The sequence below is a fragment of the Camelus dromedarius genome, chromosome 3 (assembly GCF_036321535.1).
Source record: "Camelus dromedarius isolate mCamDro1 chromosome 3, mCamDro1.pat, whole genome shotgun sequence".
In the NCBI taxonomy this organism is placed as follows: Eukaryota; Metazoa; Chordata; class Mammalia; order Artiodactyla; family Camelidae; genus Camelus; species Camelus dromedarius.
In genome coordinates, this window is record NC_087438.1 from 84792297 (window position 1) to 84813345 (window position 21049).

General features: G+C 35.1%; 1 protein-coding gene across 1 annotated transcript in view; it reads left to right on the forward strand.

The window, feature by feature from the left end:
• The first annotated feature begins 737 nt into the window (after nt 1–737).
• The window catches only part of SNX2 (sorting nexin 2), a 53267-nt gene continuing 32955 nt past the window's right edge, over nt 738–21049 (forward strand). Inside the window, exon 1 of the mRNA XM_010998816.3 lies at nt 738–896. Coding sequence (XP_010997118.1) covers nt 789–896 — 108 coding nt within the window. The 5' untranslated portion in view covers nt 738–788. The remainder of the gene's footprint in view (nt 897–21049) is intronic.

Consider the following 21049-nt stretch of genomic DNA (forward strand, 5'->3'; position numbering starts at 1 on the left):
CGACTGATTTTCCTAATTGTTATTTTCCAAGACATACTGACTCTATGGAGGAAAACTATTGTGTGGCTTGTGATAACATTAGAGTAAACCTCAGACAATAAGTTATTCAAGGCCTTTTTGTTATCTAGAGCTGTACTGTCCAGTAGGCAGCTTCTAGCCACACGCAGACTATTTGGATTGAACTTAAAATTAAGTACAATTTAAAACTCAGTTCCTTAGTCACACTAGTCACATTTCAAGTGCTCAGTGGTGATAAGTGGCCAAGGGCTTTTCTGCTGGACAGCACTGATCCAGGACATTTCCATCATGTCAGAAAGTTCTATCTGATAGCCTAGCGATTTAAGAGTATGTATCCCTTCCACCAATCTTCAACCTTGCTCTGTCTGCTTAATCCAAGCCCAAAGATGGTCTCCATCCTCTTCCACTTCCTAAAGGAGATTTAAAAACTGGTAATATCAGAATCGTTCGGCCTAGACCTAGTAAGAAGGGCTGTGATAATAAAAGCCCAAGATTTTTCCACGAAAGTCAGAGCAGCAAGTGGGCGGTGAAAAACTGGTGACCCAGACTTGGAGGTGGAAGGAGAGGCAAAGGGGAGGGGCTGCGCGCTATGCGCTCCGGGCGGGCGCCGTCACGAGGCTGGGGGCGGGGCCGCGCGCGCGGCTGGGCGGGGCCACGCGAGGCGGGCAGGGAGGCGGGGGAGCCCGGCGGCCGGCGCGCCACCCAAGCCGTGCGTGCTCACGTGACAGGTCCGTGAGGTCCCGCTCGCGCAGTCGTCTGGGCGAGCGAAGATGGCGGCCGAGAGGGAGCCTCCTCCGCTGGGGGACGGGAAACCCACCGACTTTGAGGAGCTGGAGGAAGGGGAGGACCTGTTCACCAGCACTGTCTCCACCTTAGAGGTGAGGCCGCGTCGCCGTGGGTGCTGCGCTCCGTCGCTGGTGCGCGTCTCACCTTTAGGTGCCTTTCCCCTGCCCCGACTTGTCCCTCCCCATCCCCCCGGGTTTGCAAGGACCTGGTTGGGGCGACACCTGTGACGCGGGCGCCACCTCGGGTCCCTGTCAGTGGGCCGGAGTTGGTCTGAGCGGCTAGGCCTTCTGAGGAGAGCAGCCTGTGGGCCGGGGGCCGACATAATCCCCTATGGGGCCGGGAACCGGACGGAGCATCGCAGTGCCCTTTCCCCGCTCAGCTGGTCCTCCTTGGTGTCACTTGCATCTCTTCTTTGAGAGCGGAGAAGGTATTGCCCTGGGTTCCAGCAAACCTCACCGCGCTGCCGGACCTCCGCAGCCCCTTTAGAGAGGTGCTTGCTTTTCCCTTCCCAGGGGAGGGTGTGCCTGTGAAAGGGAAGACCGACGAAAAGAGCGCTGATGCACTTTTTCCTGTTCTGGCCCTTCATGCACTACTAGTTCTCTTGGGACTGTTATGTAGTTAAATGCATTTGATCCGTTTTGTTTGTCTTCTTTAGCTCCTAGACTTTTAAAGGCTCTTAGTGTTTAGAAAATATAAAGTGTAAGGGAAGAAGTAGTCCAGGAAACTGCTGTGGGTGCGGGGTTGGGTTTTTAAAAAGTTACCAGGGGAGAAATAAAAACAGATCCTCACTCCCTTTTCCTCTTTTCTCGCATGATCAGCGATCTCTGAAGCTGAATGTTCCTGTTTTTGTCAAAGGAAACGCCCTCTATGAAGTTAACTTCTTGGGCCTCCTCTATCCAGTTCTCGTATGAACTGCTTCGGCTTTGATGAGAGCACACACACCTCATAACCCAACTGTGTGTGTGTATGCGTATTAAAATAGAAGAAAACTTCCCAGAGAATTATTTACCTTGAACTGTACTTCCTGTTAAAGTGCTTTTTAGTAAGTTTTTCTCGTTGTTCACCTCTGCAACAAATCAATTGGAAATTACTGTAAAGTGTCCATTATCTGAAATTAAGTTACCTGAAACTGGGTACTCCGGGAACTGTTTTCAGTACTGACCACATTCTGCTAATTGTAATATGCAGGTTCCTGGCCAAACCCCACCTCTCCTCAAGATTATATGCTTCTTGGGGCTAGGGATAGTGCCTTGATAATTTTCGTGTTCCTCACGAATCCTAAACATTCTCACTTAGCAAGTATTTGCTTAGTAAGTTGTCAAAGCCAGCATCTCCTAAGAAGTAGTAAAAAATAATCTTGCACAGCAGATTAGCTTTGAGGGTTTGTTCTCTTGTAGTCCTTTACATATGCTCTACAGCTCCCTTAACATGTATTGAAAGTTAGTGTCTATGCAGGATCCTAAAATCTATATTCCCTTTAAAGTCTACAAAGACTTCCCACCAGCAAAGATCAGAACGAACTTAATTGACATAGTATAAACTAGAATACAGTGAACACTAAGCATTCTGTCTAATTGAAATCTTTACAGTTGAATAAAAGGAACCATAATTTATAGTTCCCATTTGGATGGGACTTGTTAACAAGCTATTTGACTTTTTTTTTTGGTAAAACTCTGCCGAATTTTGAGTATGAATAAATTTATTTTGGTTAGTACGTTGTGAAAGTTTTTAAGAAGTTGGTTTTGATTGTTCATGTAAACCGCTTATTTCATGAGACTTATTCAGGTTATTACTTTTAAGGTAGTATAATTGTGAGAGTTATAAATTAAGAATTGTTTTTGCTTTTCAAATTATTTGGGGAAAGTTATATAGCATTATTTATTAGTATACCAACACTGCTCTAAAGGAATGTTTTTTTCGGTACTCCACTTTTCTTTTGAATAGTGTGTCAAATTTCAGTGTACAGGAGAAACCATGAGTTTCTTATTTAAAATGCAGATGCCTTTGCCTTGCTAGAATCTGCATGTTAATAAGTGTTCTAGGTCATTGCTTTTCAAACTTTATATGTAAGGTACCTAGAGATCTTGTAAAAATGCAAATCTGATTCTGTGGAACTGAGTTAAGCCCAATATTCTACATTCTTAACAAACTCTCCTCTTGACATTGCTTCTGGTCCATAGACAACAGTGAATTGCAAAGCCCCAGGTGATCCTGATGCAGATAATCATCTTTGAATAGTTATTACCTAGGAAAATAGTTATTACCCAAGCTGTAAATTGTAAGACATAAAAATTAATGTCTTTGTATTTTAAAAAAGTCAGTTTTTAAAATTATATTATTCATGTAGAAATTTTCTTTTGATGGCATTTGAGGAAAAAAGTCCATTGAAATCCATATAAGTAAAAATCAAATTATAGATAGCTTCAGTGTCATAATTAATAAGCTTGTAATGATTATATAGCTTAGTGTATTTGTATGCTATGAGTATACTTTATCCCAATATTAAACTCCTTCCCTTTCAAAATTAAGAATAGTCACATAAAAACATTCAGTAGATAAAGCATATTTTAAACCCCTAGTGTATGTTTCTATTGTGACTATGAAACAGAGTGCTGAAGGGCTGGCATAGGAAGCAGAGAAGATAGTGAGAGGGGAAAAATTTTGGCAAAAGCTTGTTCTTTTTTGGTACCTGAGAGGTAAGTCTCCAAATTGTTTAGGAATACTGCCTTTTTTCTTTCTTTTTTTTTTTTTTTTTTAAATAGAAGTTGTAACCCTAAGCTTAAAAGATACTTGCCTTAAAGAAATGTAAACTAGTAAGACAATGCCTTAAAAGAGTCTGGAAATATATATTGTATGCCCATTGTTTTTTTTTTTTTTAACAGCTTTATTGAAATATAATTCACATACCATGCAACTCACCCATTTAATGTGTACAATTTTGTAGGTTTTAGTATATTCACAGATATGTGCAACCATTACCACAGTCAGTTTTAAAATATTTTCATCACCTCAGAAGAAGCCCCATACCCTTTAACTACCATCTCCCGTCACCTTCCCTAAGCCCCTCTGGCCCCAACCTTAAGCAACCATTAATTGACTTTCTGTCTTTATAGACTTACCTCTTCTGAACTTTTTATGAATGAAATCACGTGATGTGTGATCTTTTATGATTGGCTTCTTTCATTTAGCATAATGTTTTCTAAGTCTATACTTCACTCTTTTTTATGCCCAAATAATATTCTAGTGTATGGCTATACCACATTTTGTTTATCCATTCTGTCATTTGTTGGACATTTAGATTGTTTTCACATTTTGGCTATTATTAATAATGCTGCAGTAAACATTTGTGTACAAGTAGAATTGCTGGGTTATATAGTGACTCTACATTTAATCATCTGAAGAATTGCCAGAGTGATTTCCCTTAATGGCCACACCATTTTACATTCCAACTATGTGTGAGGGAACCAGTTTCTCCAGATCATCACCAACACTTACTTTCTGACTTTTTGATTCTATCCAGTATATTGTGAAATGGTATCTTAGTGTGGTTTTGTATATCCTTATCTGTTACATGATTTGCATATTTCCCCCCATTCTTTTCATGTTTTGGATGGTGTCCTTTGAAGCACAAATTTTTTTTAAAGTTTTGATGAAGTCCAGTGTTTTCTATTTTGTTGCTTATGCTTTCAATGTCATATATAAAAATCCTTTGCCTAATCCGAGGTCATGAAGATTATATCTGTTTTCTTCTGAGAGTTTTATAGGTTTGGCGCTTACATTTAAAGCTTTGATCCATTTTGAGTTAACTTTTGTACATGCTGTGAGGTAAGGTCCAACTTCATTCTTTTGCATGTGGCAATCCAGTTGTCCCACCACTGTTTGTTGAAAAGACTCTTTAATTCTCTATTGAATGGTCTTGGCACTCTTTTTGAAAATCAGTTGACTGTAGTTATTTACACCAGGTTCTTGTACTAACCTCAAATCTTAAGGGTTAGCTGAAGTTAAACTGAGAACCACAGTTTCCCCAACATTTCAAATGAAATTTCCAGGTAGGAGATTCACAGGTCTTATAATTCCTTTCCCACCATGTAACCCCATGCCGTAAGTGCTCAGAAGATACTGTACTTGACTTCAGTAAATACTTGACTAGTTAGTCTCTGCCATACTGTTTAGATAATAATGGGAATGCAAGTATCAGAAGGTCATGCAAGTCTTTGAGGACAGAAAATCTCCAGTGGAGAAGAAAGAGGTGTACAGAAAACTGATATAGATAGACTGTGATTATGTGATCTGAAAACACCAGTTTTCACTGAAAGTACTAGTGAAATGGCAGAGATTCTAACTTTTAAAACTGTTCCTGACACATAGTAGATGAACAGTAAATGTTTCTGTTGGCTAGGAAAAGTCAATGATGGTAATATTAGAGAGTTTGAAAGGTGGGTCACTTAAGGCTCAGTCCGTATTCCAGGGAACCATAAATAATTCTGAGAGGCTGAATATAGGATGTTACAGTTGATATGATGATACTGTGAAGAGCTTTTTAATTATTATGTAGGCAGTTGAGAGCTGTGTAAGATTCTAGGGATTGTAACATGAACACCTGGGAAGATTAATGGGCTGGCAGTTACAAGGATAAATTTGAGTGGGAGGTATCATTGGTACGTTGACGAGTTGGAGGTAATTTGAAGTCTGAGGTTAAAGGCCTCAAGAAGAAAAGTGCAAATAATAAAGGAGAGAAGGAAATTGATGCTATAGCAGGTTAAAAGATAGACATCTTAAGACTTGAAATGTTTAGGGGAAGGAATTACAAGTTTATTTCATTTGGGTATAAGTTACACCAGGAAAGATACCATCAGGCAGCTAGAAATGCTCAATGTACTAGAAATAATAGATTTGGGAGTCTGTCAAATTACTGAGTGCTGACACTAAACCGGACTCTGGAAATCTAGTCCCTGCCTTCATGGAGTATATGAACCAAGAGGAGTCAACATACTAGACATAGCTGTGTGAACAAATAACCTGCAGTAACAGGTGATACATATGTAATTGATATATGCACATAGTACAGAAATAAAATAGAAAACTGGAGTGACTTAATTGCTTAGAGATGATCTTTGAAACCCTGAAAAGTGAGTGACATTATCAAGAGACTAAATAAAGACTAGAGACTCTTGATAAAGAACTATAATATCCATTGTCTCAACACGAAAGGTATTAAAAGCGTATAACTTGTTTTCTTAATTATATTTAGGTAGGCATCCAACTTTAAATATATTAAGTTTTTGAAAATTTTATTATGAATTACCCATGTTTTAGAGGAAAAACATTTTGTGACCAGGTGTTTAAAGGCAACAGCATGGAAAATTACTAGAAAGAGATTTATGAAGAGATGTAACTCTAGTTGATCACTTTCCCTGGAAACCATTAAAGTTAAGAATTTTAGAATGAACTATTTTTGGGTTGTTTTTTTTATTGAGCTATAGTCATTTTACAATGTTGTGTCAAATTCCAGTGTAGAGCACAATTTTTCAGTTATACATGAACATACATATATTCATTGTCACATTTTTTTTTTCTCTGTGAGCTACCACAAGATGTTGTGTGTATTTCCTTGTGCTATACAGTATAATTAGAATGAACTACTTTTAGTGCCTATAAAAAATGTTATTCTTTGAAGTTGCTTGAGGCAGAAGTGCTTTTTTTTTTGCAGGTTTTTTTCTTAAAAAGAATGAAATTTGTTTTTAATGTTAATTTTCAAATGCCCCCTGTCTTTTTTTTTTTTAAGAAAATCTTATTTTTAACAGTTTTATTGTGATATGGTTCCTGTACAGTAAACTACACATATTTCAGATTACAATTTGATGAATTTTGATAGCTGTATACATCCATGAAATCACCATCACAGTCAAGATAGCTAACATTTACATCCCAAGAGGTGCAGTTTTTGAATTCTCAATTTATCCCTTCCCACCCCTTTACCCCCTGGTAACCTAAGTTTGTTCCCTATGTCTGTGAGTCTGTTTCTGTTTTGTAGATAAGTTCATTTGTGTCCTTTTTTTTTCTTTAGATTCCATATGTAAGTGATATCATATGGCTTTTTTCTTTTTTTGGCTTACTTAGAATGACGATCTCCAGGTCCAGCCTTTTTTTTTTTTTTTTTTTTTTTTTTTAAGTGGACATACTGGGGATTGAACCCAGGACCTTGTGCATGCTAAGCGTGCACCCTGCCACTGAGCTATACCCACCCCACCTCAAATGCCCACTTTCCTATAAAATTGAACTTTTGGGTTTTTTCCTGTGACGATAATTTTTAGTTGAGATAAAATTTACCACAATTAGTAAAGTTCACTACTGTCTCAGTCAAAATATAGGATACTTCCATCATCCCCCCAAAATTCTCTCATGTAGTTCTCCCACTCCTAGCCTCTGGCAACCACTGATCTATTTTTTGCATTATAGCTTTGTGTTTTCCAGAATTTCATATAATAGAATTAATTATTTTATATTACATAAAACAGTATGAAATTTTTTTAAGGTAGCTACTTTAACTTAGCCTAAAACATTTTGAGATTTAACTGATGTTGGCATGTATCAATAGTTCATTCCTTTTTATTGCTGAATTAGTATTTTATTTTATATATGTATTATAGTTGTTTGTTGTTGAAGGACCTTTCTCTTGTTTCCAGTTTTTGGCATTAATGAGTAAAGCTAACAAACATCTGTGTACAGGTTTTTGTATGAACACAAGTTTCATCTCTTTTGGGGAAATAGAAGTAGGATTGATGGTTGTCTTCTAAATGTATGTTTAACTTAAGAAACTGCCAGACTTTCTGCCAGCAAGGTTCAAGGGAGATGAGGTGCAGGGAGATGAAGTTACTTTCTTTTTGTCCCACAAGTTAATGGCTGTAGTAATAATATAATTCAAGATCCTATCCATTAGGACAGTGTTCTCCAAGTCTGAGAATTGATAATATGTGGTTTCATTAAATCAAAAGCATGATGCTTTAAAACAAAAGCATGTCACTGTATTTCCTGGCATCCATAAAAGTTATTTTGATGTTGAAATTTTATCCCTATTCAGAGAATCACAGTTACTATGTATTATGAAGGCTAGCCCCAAGGAAACCAGTGCAGCTGGATTTGCCTGTTTTAGTCTCTGGTCATGTTTCCATTCATTTTATCTCTGACATCTAATGAAATTATAAAAGATCCTAAGAAAGAGAAAGAAAACTGCCAAACTGTTTTCTTCAATGAGTGAGAATTCAGTTGTTCTACATCTCTGTCAGCAGTTGTTTTATTTCAGGCAGTGGCATGCTTGAAATAAATTTTCAGGAATTTTATAAGCTGGTTAGTATTCAGCCATCGTTAAAATTAAGTTATGTAAACATATTTAAGTAAGTTATATTAAAAACAAAGGTAATAAATATTTAAAACTCATCACTTCCTAATTCCTTTATTGTGTTTTAACTATTTTCTGTGCTCTTGAGGCTATGTATTTATTGTCTGTATGGTAGAAAGTACATATCTTACTGGCTTCACATTCAGTCGGGGTAATCAGCCACAGAGGGCATGTTAGGGCACAGAAATCAGCAAAAGCTAAAATTCTTTGATGAAGTGTTCTTTCACATCTTTTGCCCATTTTATAGTGGGTTTCCTTATTGAATTTTAAGAATTCTTCAAGTATTCCAAATACAAATTCTTTGTCAGATATGTGTTTTGAAGATATTTTTTTCCAGTCTGTGGCTTGTCTTTTTATGCTCTTAAAATTTCTTTCACAGAGCAAACATTATTTTAGTGACATTCGAATTACCCTTATTGATAGCATTTTAGATGTTGCATGTGAAATACTTTGGTGATGTTAACCCAAGGTCCCAAAGATTTTGCTTATGTGTCTATCTATAAGTTTTATAGTTTTAACTTTTATATTTAAATGTCAGTTTGATTTTTAGTTAATTTTCTTATAGAATTGAGATTCATTTTTTATTCATATACTCATTATTCAAGCACCATATATTGAAAGAAAACCATGTTACAGATTGTTTTATGGCTCTATCATGGTAAATATTACATGTGTACTTGAAAAGAATGTGTATAGTCTGATACTGATACTGGGTGGAATATTCTATAAATATTAAGTAGATTGATAGTACTTTTCAGTACATGCAATGACATTGATAAAGTTATTTTTTTTTACTTTTTTTATTGAGTTATAGTCATTTTACAATGTGTCAAATTCCAGTGTAGAGCACAATTTTTCAGTTATACATGAACATACATATATTCATTGTCACTTTTTTTTTTTTTTTTTTTGCTGTGAGCTACCACAAGATCTTGTATATACTTTCCTGTGTTCTATAGTATAATCTTGTTTATCTATTCTGCATATGCCTGTCAGTATCTACAAATTTTGAAATCCCAATCTGTCCCTTCCCACCCCCTGCCCCCTTGGCAAACCACAAGTTTGTATTCTATGTCTATTCTGTTTCTGGTTTGTATTTATGTTTTTTGTTTTTGTTTTTGTTTTTGTTTTTAGATTCCGCATATAAGCAATCTCATATGGTATTTTTCTTTCTCTTTCTGACTTACTTCATTTAGAATGACATTCTCCAGGAACACCATGTTGCTGCAAATGGCATTATGTTGTCGTTTTTTATGGCTGAGTAGTATTCTAGTGTACAAATATACCACATCTTTATCCAGTCATCTGTCGATGGACATTTAGGCTGTTTCCATGTCTTGGCTATTGTAAATAGTGCTGCTATGAACATTGGGGCACAGGTGTCTTTTTGAAGTAGAGTTCCTTCTGGATATATGCCCAGGAGTGGGATTCTTCAGTCATATGATAAGTCTATTCCTAGTCTTTTGAGGAATCTCCATTCTGTTTTCCACAGTGGCTACACCAACCTGCATTCCCACCAGCAATGTAGAAGGGTTCCCTTATCTCCGTAGCCTCTCCAGCATTTGTCATTTGTGGACTTTTGAATGATGGCCGTTCTGGCTGGTGTGAAGTGATACCTCATTGTAGTTTTGATTTGCATTTCTCTGATAAGTAGTGATATTGAACATTTTTCATGTGCCTATTGATCATTTGTATTTATTCTTTGGAGAATTGCTTGTTTAGGTCTTCTGCCCATTTTTGGATGGGTTGTTTTGTTCTTATTATGTCGTATAAGCTGCTTACATATTCTGGAAATCAAACCTTTGTTGGTTTCATCATTTGCAAAAATTTTCTCCCATTTCATAGGTTGTCATATTGTTTTACTTATGGTTTCCTTTGCTGTGCAGAAGCTTGTAAGTTTCATTAGGTCCCATTTGTTTATTCTTGCTGTTTATTTCTATTGCTTGGGTAGACTGCCCTAGGAGAACCTTTTTGAGATGTATGTGAGATAATGTTTTGCCTATATTTTCTTCTAAGAGGTTTATTGTATCTTGTCTTATGTTTAAGTCTTTGATCCATTTTGAGTTTATTTTTGTGTATAATGTAAGGGAGTCTTCTAGCTTCATTGATATACATAGATCTGTCCAATTCTCCCAACACTATTTGCTGAAGAGACTTGTCTTTATTCCATTGTATATTCTTGCCTCCTTTGTCGAAGATTAGTTGACCAAAAATTTGTGGGTTCATTTCTGGGCTCTCTATTCTGTTCCATTGGTCCATATGTCTGTTTTTGTACCAATACCATTCTGTCTTGATGATTGTAGCTCTGTAGTATTGTCTGAAGTCTGGGAGAGTTATTCCTCCAGCCTCTTTCTTTCTCTTCAGTAATGCTTTGGCAATTCTGGGTCTTTTGTGGTTCCATAAAAATTTTATTATTATTTGTTCTAGTTCTGTGAAATATGTCCTGGGTAATAGGAATTGCATTAAATCTGTAGATTGCCTTGTGCAGTGTGACCATTTTAACAATATTGATTCTTCCAATCCAGGAGCATGGGATATCTTTCCATTTTTTTAAGTCTTCTGTAATTTCCTTCATCAGTGGTTTATAGTTTTCTGTGTATAATTCTTTCACCTCCTTGGTTAGATTTATTCCTAGGTATTTTTTTACTTTGGGTGCTATTTTAAAGGGGATTGTTACTTTACTTTCTTTTTCTGTTGATTCATCATTAGTTTAAAGAAATGCAACTGATTTTTGAACGTTAATCTTGTAACCTGCTACCTTGCTGAATTCTTCGATTAGTTCTAGTAGTTTTTTTGTGGACCTTTTAGGATTTTCTATATATAGTAGGTATTGATGAAGTTTAGATGCTTTATACTAAGTTAAAGGAAATAGACTTAAAAGTTTCTCCATTGGGTTGCCTTTGCATCTTTGTCAAAAATCAATAGAGCACACATGTGGGGGTCTGTTTCTGGACTCCATTTTGTTTCATTGATCTTTGACTTTACTTTTGCCAGTTCTATGCTGTCTTGATTACTGTAGCTGAGTCTTGAATTTTCTTTTCAACTGTTTTGGCTGTTTTAGTACTTTGCCTTTCCATATAATTTAAGAATCAGTTTATTGATTTATACTGAAAATTTCTGCTGAGATTTTAATTGGGATTGTGATGAATCCATAGATTAGTCTGGGGGAAAATTAACATATTAACAGTATTGAGCCTTTAAGTCATAAGTATACTATTTCTGGTTTTTTTTTTTTTTTGGCCCTTTTTTTAACCAGTATTTATAATTTATTTATAATTTTCAGCATACAGATTTAGCACATATTTTGTTAGTTTTTATCTAAGTATTTTATGGTTTTTTTGATGCTTTTATGTATTTTTACATTTACTTATTGATGACATGTTTATCTTGTATTCTGCAACTGTACTAAAAACACTCATTAGTTCTAGTAGGTTTTTGTAGAGTCCCTGGGATTTTCTATGTAGACAGTCATGTTGTCTGTAATTGGTTTTCATTCTTTCCAGTCTTTGTACCTTACTTTCTGTGGCCTTAATGCATTAGCTAGAACCAAGGGTGTAATATTGAATAGAAGCAGTGAGAGTGGATATCTTTTCCCTTTTCAGGCTTATAGAAATATATATTCATTCTTTCTCCCTTAAGTACGATTTTTTTAAGAAATGACCTTCATTGGGTTAAAGACATTCCCTTTTATTCCTAGTTTTCTGAAATTTTGTATCCACGAATGGATGTTGATTTTGGCAAATGCTTTTTCTGCATTTAATAAGATGGTCATGTAATTTTCTTTGTTAGTTTGATAAACCCCTGGGATAAAGCCCACACATTCATAATTCATAATGTATTTATCCTTTATATATTGCTGCATTCAATTTGCTAATATTTTGCTTAGACCTTTGTGTCTGTGTTCATGACAGATATTTGTGTGTTGCTTTCTTTTGTAATGTCTAATTTTGGTAACAAATACTGGCCTCATTAAATGAATTGGAAAGTGTTTCCTCCTTGTCTGTATTATTGAAGAAGTTGTATGGAATTAGTCTTTTTTCCTTAAATGTTGACAGAACTTGCTAGTGAAATCATCTGATTATGCAGTTTTGTTTTTGGAAGATTTTGAACTACAAATTCAGTATCTTTGATAGATAGAGAAGTGTTTCTTTTTGGTGAACTTTGATTGTATGTAACTTCTAAGGAATTTGTCCGTTCAATGTAAGTTATGAAATTTATGGGCATAGGTTTTTTTGTAATACTCCATTATCTTATTACCATATCTGTGGGGTCTATGAGTAATGCTCCTTCCTTTTCATTCCTGATACTGGTAATGTATGTCATCTCCTTGTTTGCTTATTTATTCATTTATTTTAATCTTCCTAAGGTGTGTCATTTTACTACCATCTTTTCAAAGAATCAGCTTTTGGTTTCCTGATTTCTTTATGGGTTTTTTGTTTTTTGTTTTTTTTGGTTCTGTTTTGTTTTTTAATTTCATTAATTTCCTTTCTGTTTAATTTGTTCTTCTGTTTTGTTAAATAGAAGCTTGGATCATTGATTTTAGCCTTTTTTTTTTTTTTTGGTATTAGTATTTAGCTATATATTTCTTTGTAAATACCTCTTTAGCTTCATCTTACAAATTTTGATATTGTGTTTTGTTTTCAGTCAGTTTAAACTATTTTCTAATTTCCCTTGTGACTACCTTTTTGACCTGTAGGTTAATTAGAAGTGTGTTCATTTCCAAAATGAGGATTTTCTAGGTGGCTTTCTGTTACCAATTTCTAGCTTAATTTGATTATAAGCAGAGAATGTTTTATAATTTCAGTTCTTTTAAATTTGTTAAGGTTTGTCTCATGGCCTAGAATATGATCTATTATGGTGAATACTCTGTACGCTTGAAAAAAATGTATAGTCTGATGTTATTGTAGAGTCTTATGTTATTGTTAAAGTATTCTCTAAATGTTAAGTCAAGTTGATAGTATTTTGCATGTCTTCTCTGTCTTCCTTTGTTAGGTGTCTATTCTGTCAACTGAAGAGAGTTTTGACGTCTCTAAGTAATTGTAGATCTTTAATTTTTTATTTCTCCTTTTCAGTTTTTCCTTCATAGATTTTGAAGCTCTGTTGTTAGAGACAGATATTTAGTATTGTTACAATTTCCTGGTAAATTGATCTTTTATCATGTGATACTCCTCTTTATTGCTGGTAACACTCCTTATTTTGAAGTTTATCAGTTGATAATGTGGCACTCCAACTCTGTTTGTGTGACCTATTTTTCCAATTGCTTTGCTTTCAACTTACCTGTCTTTACAGTAGGTTTTTGTTGTGTATTGTTATTTTTATATTCAATCTGGACACCTCTGTCTTCTAATTGGTGTGTTTAGAATATTTACATTTAATGTGAATATTGGTGTGGTTGGATTAGATTTTACTTGTTTACTGTTTTTCTCTTCTGTTTTTCTCTCTGAAAACAGAAGGAAATGTATACCTAACCATTTATGATCCAATTAGAGTTAATATTGTACATCTCCAAATAAAATGCAGAGCTTTACAACCATATAGGTCCGTTTACCTCTCTTCCTTTGTGTTATAGTTCTCACATGTGTTACATCTCCATACGTTGAAAACTTTGAAAGCCAGGCAGTGCTATAATTTTTGCTTTCATAGTTATGGCCATTTTAAATAATTTGAGAAGAAAAATGGTCTGTTACATTCCACGAGTTACATTTCTGTGGCTCTTCCTTTATTCCTGAAGGTCCGGGTTTTTCTTATTTTCTTGTATCTCTTCAGGCTAAATAACTTGTCTTAGCCCTTTTTTTTTTTAAGAGCTGACCTAGTGATGGCAGATTCCTATAGTTTTCTTTAAATCTGAGAGTAACTTTAATTCACCTTTGTTCCTAAAGGATGTTTTTGCTGGATATAGAATTCTGTGTTCACAGTTCTTTTCTCTCAGCACTTTAAAGATTTTGTGCTACTGTCATCTGGTCTCTGATTTCTGATGAGAAATATTCAGTCCTTCTAATGGTTTCTTTAAATGTAATTTTTTTGTTCTTCTGAAACTGCTTCAAATTTTGGATTTTTAATCTTTAGATTTCAGCCATTTTTAATGATGTAGCTTCATCTAGTTTTCCCTGAAGTTGTCCTGCTTGGAGTTTGCTTGTTTCTGAATCTGTAAATGGATGTCTTTTACCAGGTTTGGGAAGCTTTTAGCCATCAGTTCTTGAAATATTTTTTTGCACTACTCTTTTTCTAGGACTTAAATAACATTAATGTTAGTCCTTTTTATATTATTTCACAGCTCCTTGAGATTCTGTTCTTTTTCTGCATTTCTTTTCCTCTCTCTGTTACTCGGATTGGCTATTTTCTACTGATTTATCTTCAAAGTCACTGACTTCTTTTAAGAACTGTGAAAGGTCTGAAATTTTACCCTCCTGGTAAGCTAACAAATTAACTCATTTTATGGTTGCTGAAAATTGACATGATAAAGGACTTTATTAGTCAAAGCATAGCAAGTAGCATGAGTATGTTTGTGACCATTTCCCTTATCCCTCTTTTGCTAGGGTAGTAAGATGGAGGATCCAGGCTGATTTTGCACCAGCCTTTGGTTTGTGTGACAGCTGATGAAGTTGCACTTAGGGAACCCAGATCATTTATAATAGGCAGTAAGTGTGCCTGTTCTTTGCTCCGGAGGAGACATCATCTTTATTACACTGGACAGTAAATAAGCCTGGTCTTTGCTTGGGAAAGAGATGCTCATCTCTTTCTTCTAAGGCTGTTGCCCAGAAACATAGGCTTCTCAGAGTTTTAGCTGCCTGCATTGTCACATACTTTATCTCAGCTTGGGCCACACTTGTAGAAAAGCAATGAAAGAAGGGAGAGAAAATACTAGTGAGGCTTCCTGTCCCCTGCTCTTCGGGCTACTCGGTCCCCCTTTCCTGGCTCAGTTGACTAGAGAAGTAGCTTTTCTCTTGGGGTTTATATGCTAGTGCTCTCATCATTGCCGTGTCATGCAGCTAAGCAACCAGGTGTGGCCTGAGAGTAGGGATAGGAGAGAAAAAGGTTGAGGGCAGAGAAGAGAAAAAAGAATTTTCCACCTATGTTCTCTGGTTGCAGGGTCCTTGATGTTAAAAAGACAAATGTCTTTTTGTTTTTTGTTTTTTTGTTTGTTTGGTTTTTTCTGGAGGGGGTCATTGCTTTACACACTCCTAGTTTAGGTCTGCAATTGGCATCATACTCAGAAAGAACTGGGAGAGAGAAGAAATGATCCCTGTGAGGATCATTTTTCACATTTTTGACTCCCTCCTCAATCCACCTCTTATTTACTTTTAGATCATTGTTTTTATATTCTGTCCAGAGCTTTTCAATGTTAATCAGTGGGAGAAAGAGGCTCAGGTGGGCTTCTTTTGTCTTGGTTGTTTTTTGTTTTTGTTTTTGAATAGTTATTAGCAAGCTTAGAATTTATTGTAAAAATAATCTGTAGCAAACTACTAGATGATGATGTAGGGGGAGAAAAGAAGAGTATACATTTTATTAAAATACTGATGTCTCAATGCCTGTTTTAGACAACTATAGTTTTGATCACCCAGAAGCTGTCAATGTTCCCTTCCACCATCACTTCCTCATTCAGTAGCCATTCTCTTTCTACTTTCCTTCCAGTGGAGAACCGCTCTTCTTGCACTCACTAGGAACTGAAAGAGACATGGAGAGACAGAGGCAGAGATAAATGAGTCCTGAAGGCCTTTAGTGAGTGACTGCTCATTGACTTGCCCACCGTCACAGCATTCCCATTCTGTCCTCTAGTCTCAGGTGCTGAACTATGAGATAAAAGAATTCTTTTTGTTATATAAATATGCTAGTTTTTCTTTCTCTGATTTTGGTATCAGAGAACTATGACTATCCAAGTTATTAGCAAACATGAACATGCAATTTTGTGTGTGTTTCACTTTAGCTGTTTTGTTTTCTTCACTTTTTTTTTTTAGAATATATACTTTTATTGAAGTATAGTCAGTTTAACATCCAATTATATTAATACATATAGGTTATTAATAGTCTACATATATTCTAACTATGCACTGTATTACAATTTTTAATTTGAACAGTCATATATATCTATTTTAAAGAATTAAAGAGGGAAAATAGTTTCTTTTTGTTATTCAGATATTTAGCATTTCTGTTGCTTTCCCTTCATCCAGTGTTCCTCTTACGTCATTGTTCTTCAGTATAAACAATTCCCATTAGCATTTTTTTAGATGAAGTCTTTTGATGATGAATTATTTTATTTGTAGTTCATCTGAAAACTCTTTATTTCATCTTTATTCCTGAAGGATATTTTTGCTGTTTATAGATTTTTGGGTTGGTATGTTGCCACAACATGGCCTCCATACCCTTACCAAATTAAGACTCAAGGACAGTTTTGGACGAAGTAGAAAAGGCAGCTTTATTTCTTTGCCAGGCAGAGGAGGTCACAGTGGACTAAAATGGGTTAGGCAAAAAAGTATAATAGCAGTTGTGATGCACTTCTCACCATATAGACCAAAAGATTGGTACCCAAGGAAATTCATTATGTAATCATTAACAAGATTCCAGAGGTTTTGATCCCCTGGAAATTTTGATACTGTACAAATAGAAACCTTTGTTTAAAATGAAGTTGAGTGTACAAGCTATATGTAGGACCTTAGTGCCTGTATTTTATTCAGGACAGGTACAGTTGTCCCTATCCCTTGGTATCCACAGGGGATTGGTTCCAGGAACCACTCTCCTCCCCAATACCCAAGTCCTTTTATATGAGTCTCATATATAAAATGATATATGTAATATTTACATATAACCTATGTCCATCCTCCCATATACTTTAAATCATGTCTAGATTACTTATAATATGTATTTCAATGTATATGTTGTATCAATTGCAAATACAGTGCAATACTGTGTAATTAATTGCTGGCTTGTGACAAGTTCAAGTTTTGCTTTTTGGAACTTTCTGGAATTTACTTTTTTTTTTTTTTTTTTAATATTTTCAATCTGCAGTTGGCTGAATCTGTTGGACCCCACAGATGCAGAGGGCCAACTGCAGAAAACATTTCTTTCTTTATTCATTTGAAGTATAGCCAGTTACAATGTGTCAGTTCTGATGTACAGCACAATGTCCCAGTCATGCATGTACATACATACATTCATTTTCGTATTCTTTTTCATTAAAGGTTATTACAAGATACTGAATATAGTTCCCTGTGCTATACAGAAGAAATTTTTTAATCTATTTATATATGCAGTGGCTAACATTTGCAAATGGAAACACTTATTTTTGATGAATATTGTCAGGAAATTGGATCATGTGTGTAATTTTTTTACATATTGACATTACAGGCATTTTTCTGTCAGTAAATGCCACTCTGCTACTATGTGTTTTGAAAAATAAACTTTACTTTTTAGAGCAGTTTTAAGTTCACAGCAAAATTGATTGGAAGTTTACAGAGGTTTCCCATATACTTCCCTTACACATGTGTTATCCTTCATCATCAACATCTTCCACTACAGTGACACATTTGTTATAAGTGGTGGTGTATATTCTCTGGGTTTGAACAGATATATAGTGGCATGTGTCTACTGTTAAAATATCATACAGAGTAGTTTCACTACTCTAAAAATCCTCTGTGCTCTGCCTGTCATTCCTCCCTTCCCTCAATCTTCTGGTGTTTTTACTATCTCCATAGTTTTGCTTTTTCCATAGTGTCATATAGTTGGAATCACACAATATGTAGCCTTTTCAGACTGGCTTCTTCCACTTAGTAATATGCAGTTAGGTTTCCTCTGTCTTTTCATGGCTATATAGCTCATTTCCTTTTAGTCTAAATGATATTCTGTTGTCTGGATTATACCATAGTTTATTTACCCATTCACCCAATTAAAGAAGATCTTCCTTGCTTCCAAATTTTGGCAATGGTGCTTTAAGTATTATGTGCATGTTTTTGTGTGACCGTAAGTTTTCAACTCCTATGGATGAATGCTAAGGAGCACGATTGCTCGAACATACAATAAGACTATGTTTATCTTATAAATGTGCTACCAAACTGTCTTTCAAAGTGGCTGTACCACTTTGCATTCCCACCAGCAGTGTATGAGAGTTCCTGTTGGTCCACATCCTCATCACCATTTGATGTTGTCATTGTTCCAGATTTTGACTGTTTTAGTAGGTATGTAGTGCGTACCACCACAAGGTATAGTGGTATCTCATTGTTTTAATTTGCCTTTCTCTGTTGACATATGATGTGGAGCTTCTTTTCATATGGTTATTTGCCATGTGAATATCTATGGTGAAGCATCTGTTAAGAATTTTGGCCTGTTTTTTAATTGGGTTGTTCATTTTCTAATTGTTCAGTTTTAAAAGTTTGTTTTATATTTTGGGTAACAGTGCTTTATCACCTGTGTTTTCTGCAAATATTTTCTCCCAGCTTGTTTTTCCATTTTCTTGACAGTATCTTTCATAGAGCAGAAAATTTTTATTTTAATGAAGTCTATCTACTTACCAAGTCTTTCTTTCATGGATTGTGCCTTTTTTCTATCTAGAAACTCATGAAACTTGAAGTTATCTAGATCTTCTCCTGGGTTGTTTTCTAGGAGTTTTATACTTTTGTGCTTTACATTTAGGTCTGTGATCTATTTTGAATTGATCTTTATAAAGGGTATAAGGTCTGTGTCTAAGTTCTTATTTTGCCTATAGATTTCCAGTTGTTCCAGGACTATTTATTGGAGAGACTTTTTTTTCCCTGTTATATTGCCTTTAATCCTTTGTCAAAGATCAGTTGGCTATATTATGTAGATCTATTTCTGGGCATTCTATTTTATCCCATTAATCTATTCTTTCACCAATACCACATAGTATTGCTTACTGTAGCCTTACGGTAAGTCTTAAAGTCAGGTAGCTTCAGTCTATCCACTAATTCTCCTTCAGTAATGTGTTGTCTATTCCATATAAACTTTAACATCATTTTATCGATAACCACAAAATAACTTGTTGGGATTTTGATTGGGATTGCATTGAATCAATAGATCAAGTTGAGAAGAATTGACATCTTGACAGTATTGAGTCTTCCTGTTCATAAGCATGGGTTATTTCTGTCATTTATCTAGTTCTTTTTAAATTGTGTTTATCAGAGTGTTCTAGTTTTCCTCATATATATATTGTATGTATTTTGTTAGACCTAATACTTAAGTATTTAGTTGTTTTAGATGCTGATGTAAAATTTTTTTTTTTTTTACTTCAGGTTCTATTTGTTTGTTGATAGTATATAGAAAAGTAATGAACTTTTATATATTAACCTTGTATCCTGCAACTTTGCTGTAATTGCTTATTAGTTCTGGGAGGCTTTTTTGTTGATTCTTCTGGATTCTTCATCTGTGAAGAGTTTAATTTCTTCCTTGTCTGTATACCTTTTATTTCCTATTCTTGTATTACTGCATTGGCTAGGTCTTTCAGTACGATATTGAAAAGCAATGGCAAAAGGACACATCCTTACCCTTTCCTGATCTTAGTGGGAAGGCTCTGAGTTTCTCATTATTAAGTATGATGTTCACCGTAGATTTTATGTAAATACTCTTTAAGTTGAGGAGGTTCCCTTGTATTTCTAGTTTACTGAGGGCTTTTATTATGAATGGGTGTTGGAACCACTCTGCTACATTTTTATGTAGATGTATTTTAGGATATTTCAAACTTTTCAGTATTGTAGACAACCTGACTGACCAATTCTTAGATGTACTCATAATTACTTTCTTAGGTTTTAATTAAGAGATAGTCATTGAGTGTTTGTTGCCATGAACTGGGTAAAAAGTAATAAACAAGGAAAGATAGTCTCCAGAAGAACTCTTTTTATGAGTTTGTAGTCTATAAGCAGGTAAGTGTAATTTGGTAACAAATTATGACAGAAGAAATAGAAATGCAATGGGAGTGTATCTACCACTCAGCTAACCAGATTCAGCTAGAGATGAGATTGAGATTGTCAGGAACATCTAGAAAAAGTTTATAATAAAAGCTTATTTGTTTTTAAATTTCAATAAATAGAGGTAGGTCCACTTCTGTGAGAGTTTGGGTCTGTAAGAATGAGCTCCTGAGAGAAATGAAAGCCTCTCCTTTAAGTTTTCTCATAAGGAATTTGAACTGTTTTTGAAAGCTCTAAAGAAATGTCTTCATGCCAGAAGATAATCTACTCAAAAAGCTGATGAAAAAATCTTGTCAATTAGGAGTGGCCTTAAAAGATTATTTGTCCTACAAAAAGTTTACTAACAGTAAAACAAAAAAATGATAACTTACTCTTACTAAGATTAAGAACTTCTGTTCATCAAAGTCGGCTGTAAAGAAAGTGGAAAAGCAAGATAGAGACTTGGAGAAAATACTTAGTTATGATACATATGTAACAAAGAGCTTGTATCCAGAATATACAAAGAACTCCTACAGATCAGTAAGAATGAAAGAAAAAAATGGGCAAAATACTTGAAGAGACCCTTCACAAAAAAGGATATCAAATTGTCTGTTAAACATATGAAAGATTGCTCAGCATCATTATTTATCAGTGAAGTGCAAATTTAAACCTCAGTAAGATACACTCTACATCCTCCATAATAGCTGAAATGAAAAAGATGGAATATATTAGAGTGTTGACAAGGATGTGAAGCTACTGAAATTTTCATATATTACTGTTGGGAGTGTAAATTATACAACTACTTTAGAAGATTGGTGATATCTTCTAAAGCAGAGCATTCACCTGCCCTGTGATCCAGTTGTTCCACTCCAATGTACGTAACAAACAGAAATTTGTTAACATGTTTGCTAAAAGATACATATATTAAAAAGTTCATACAGCACTATTGGTAGTG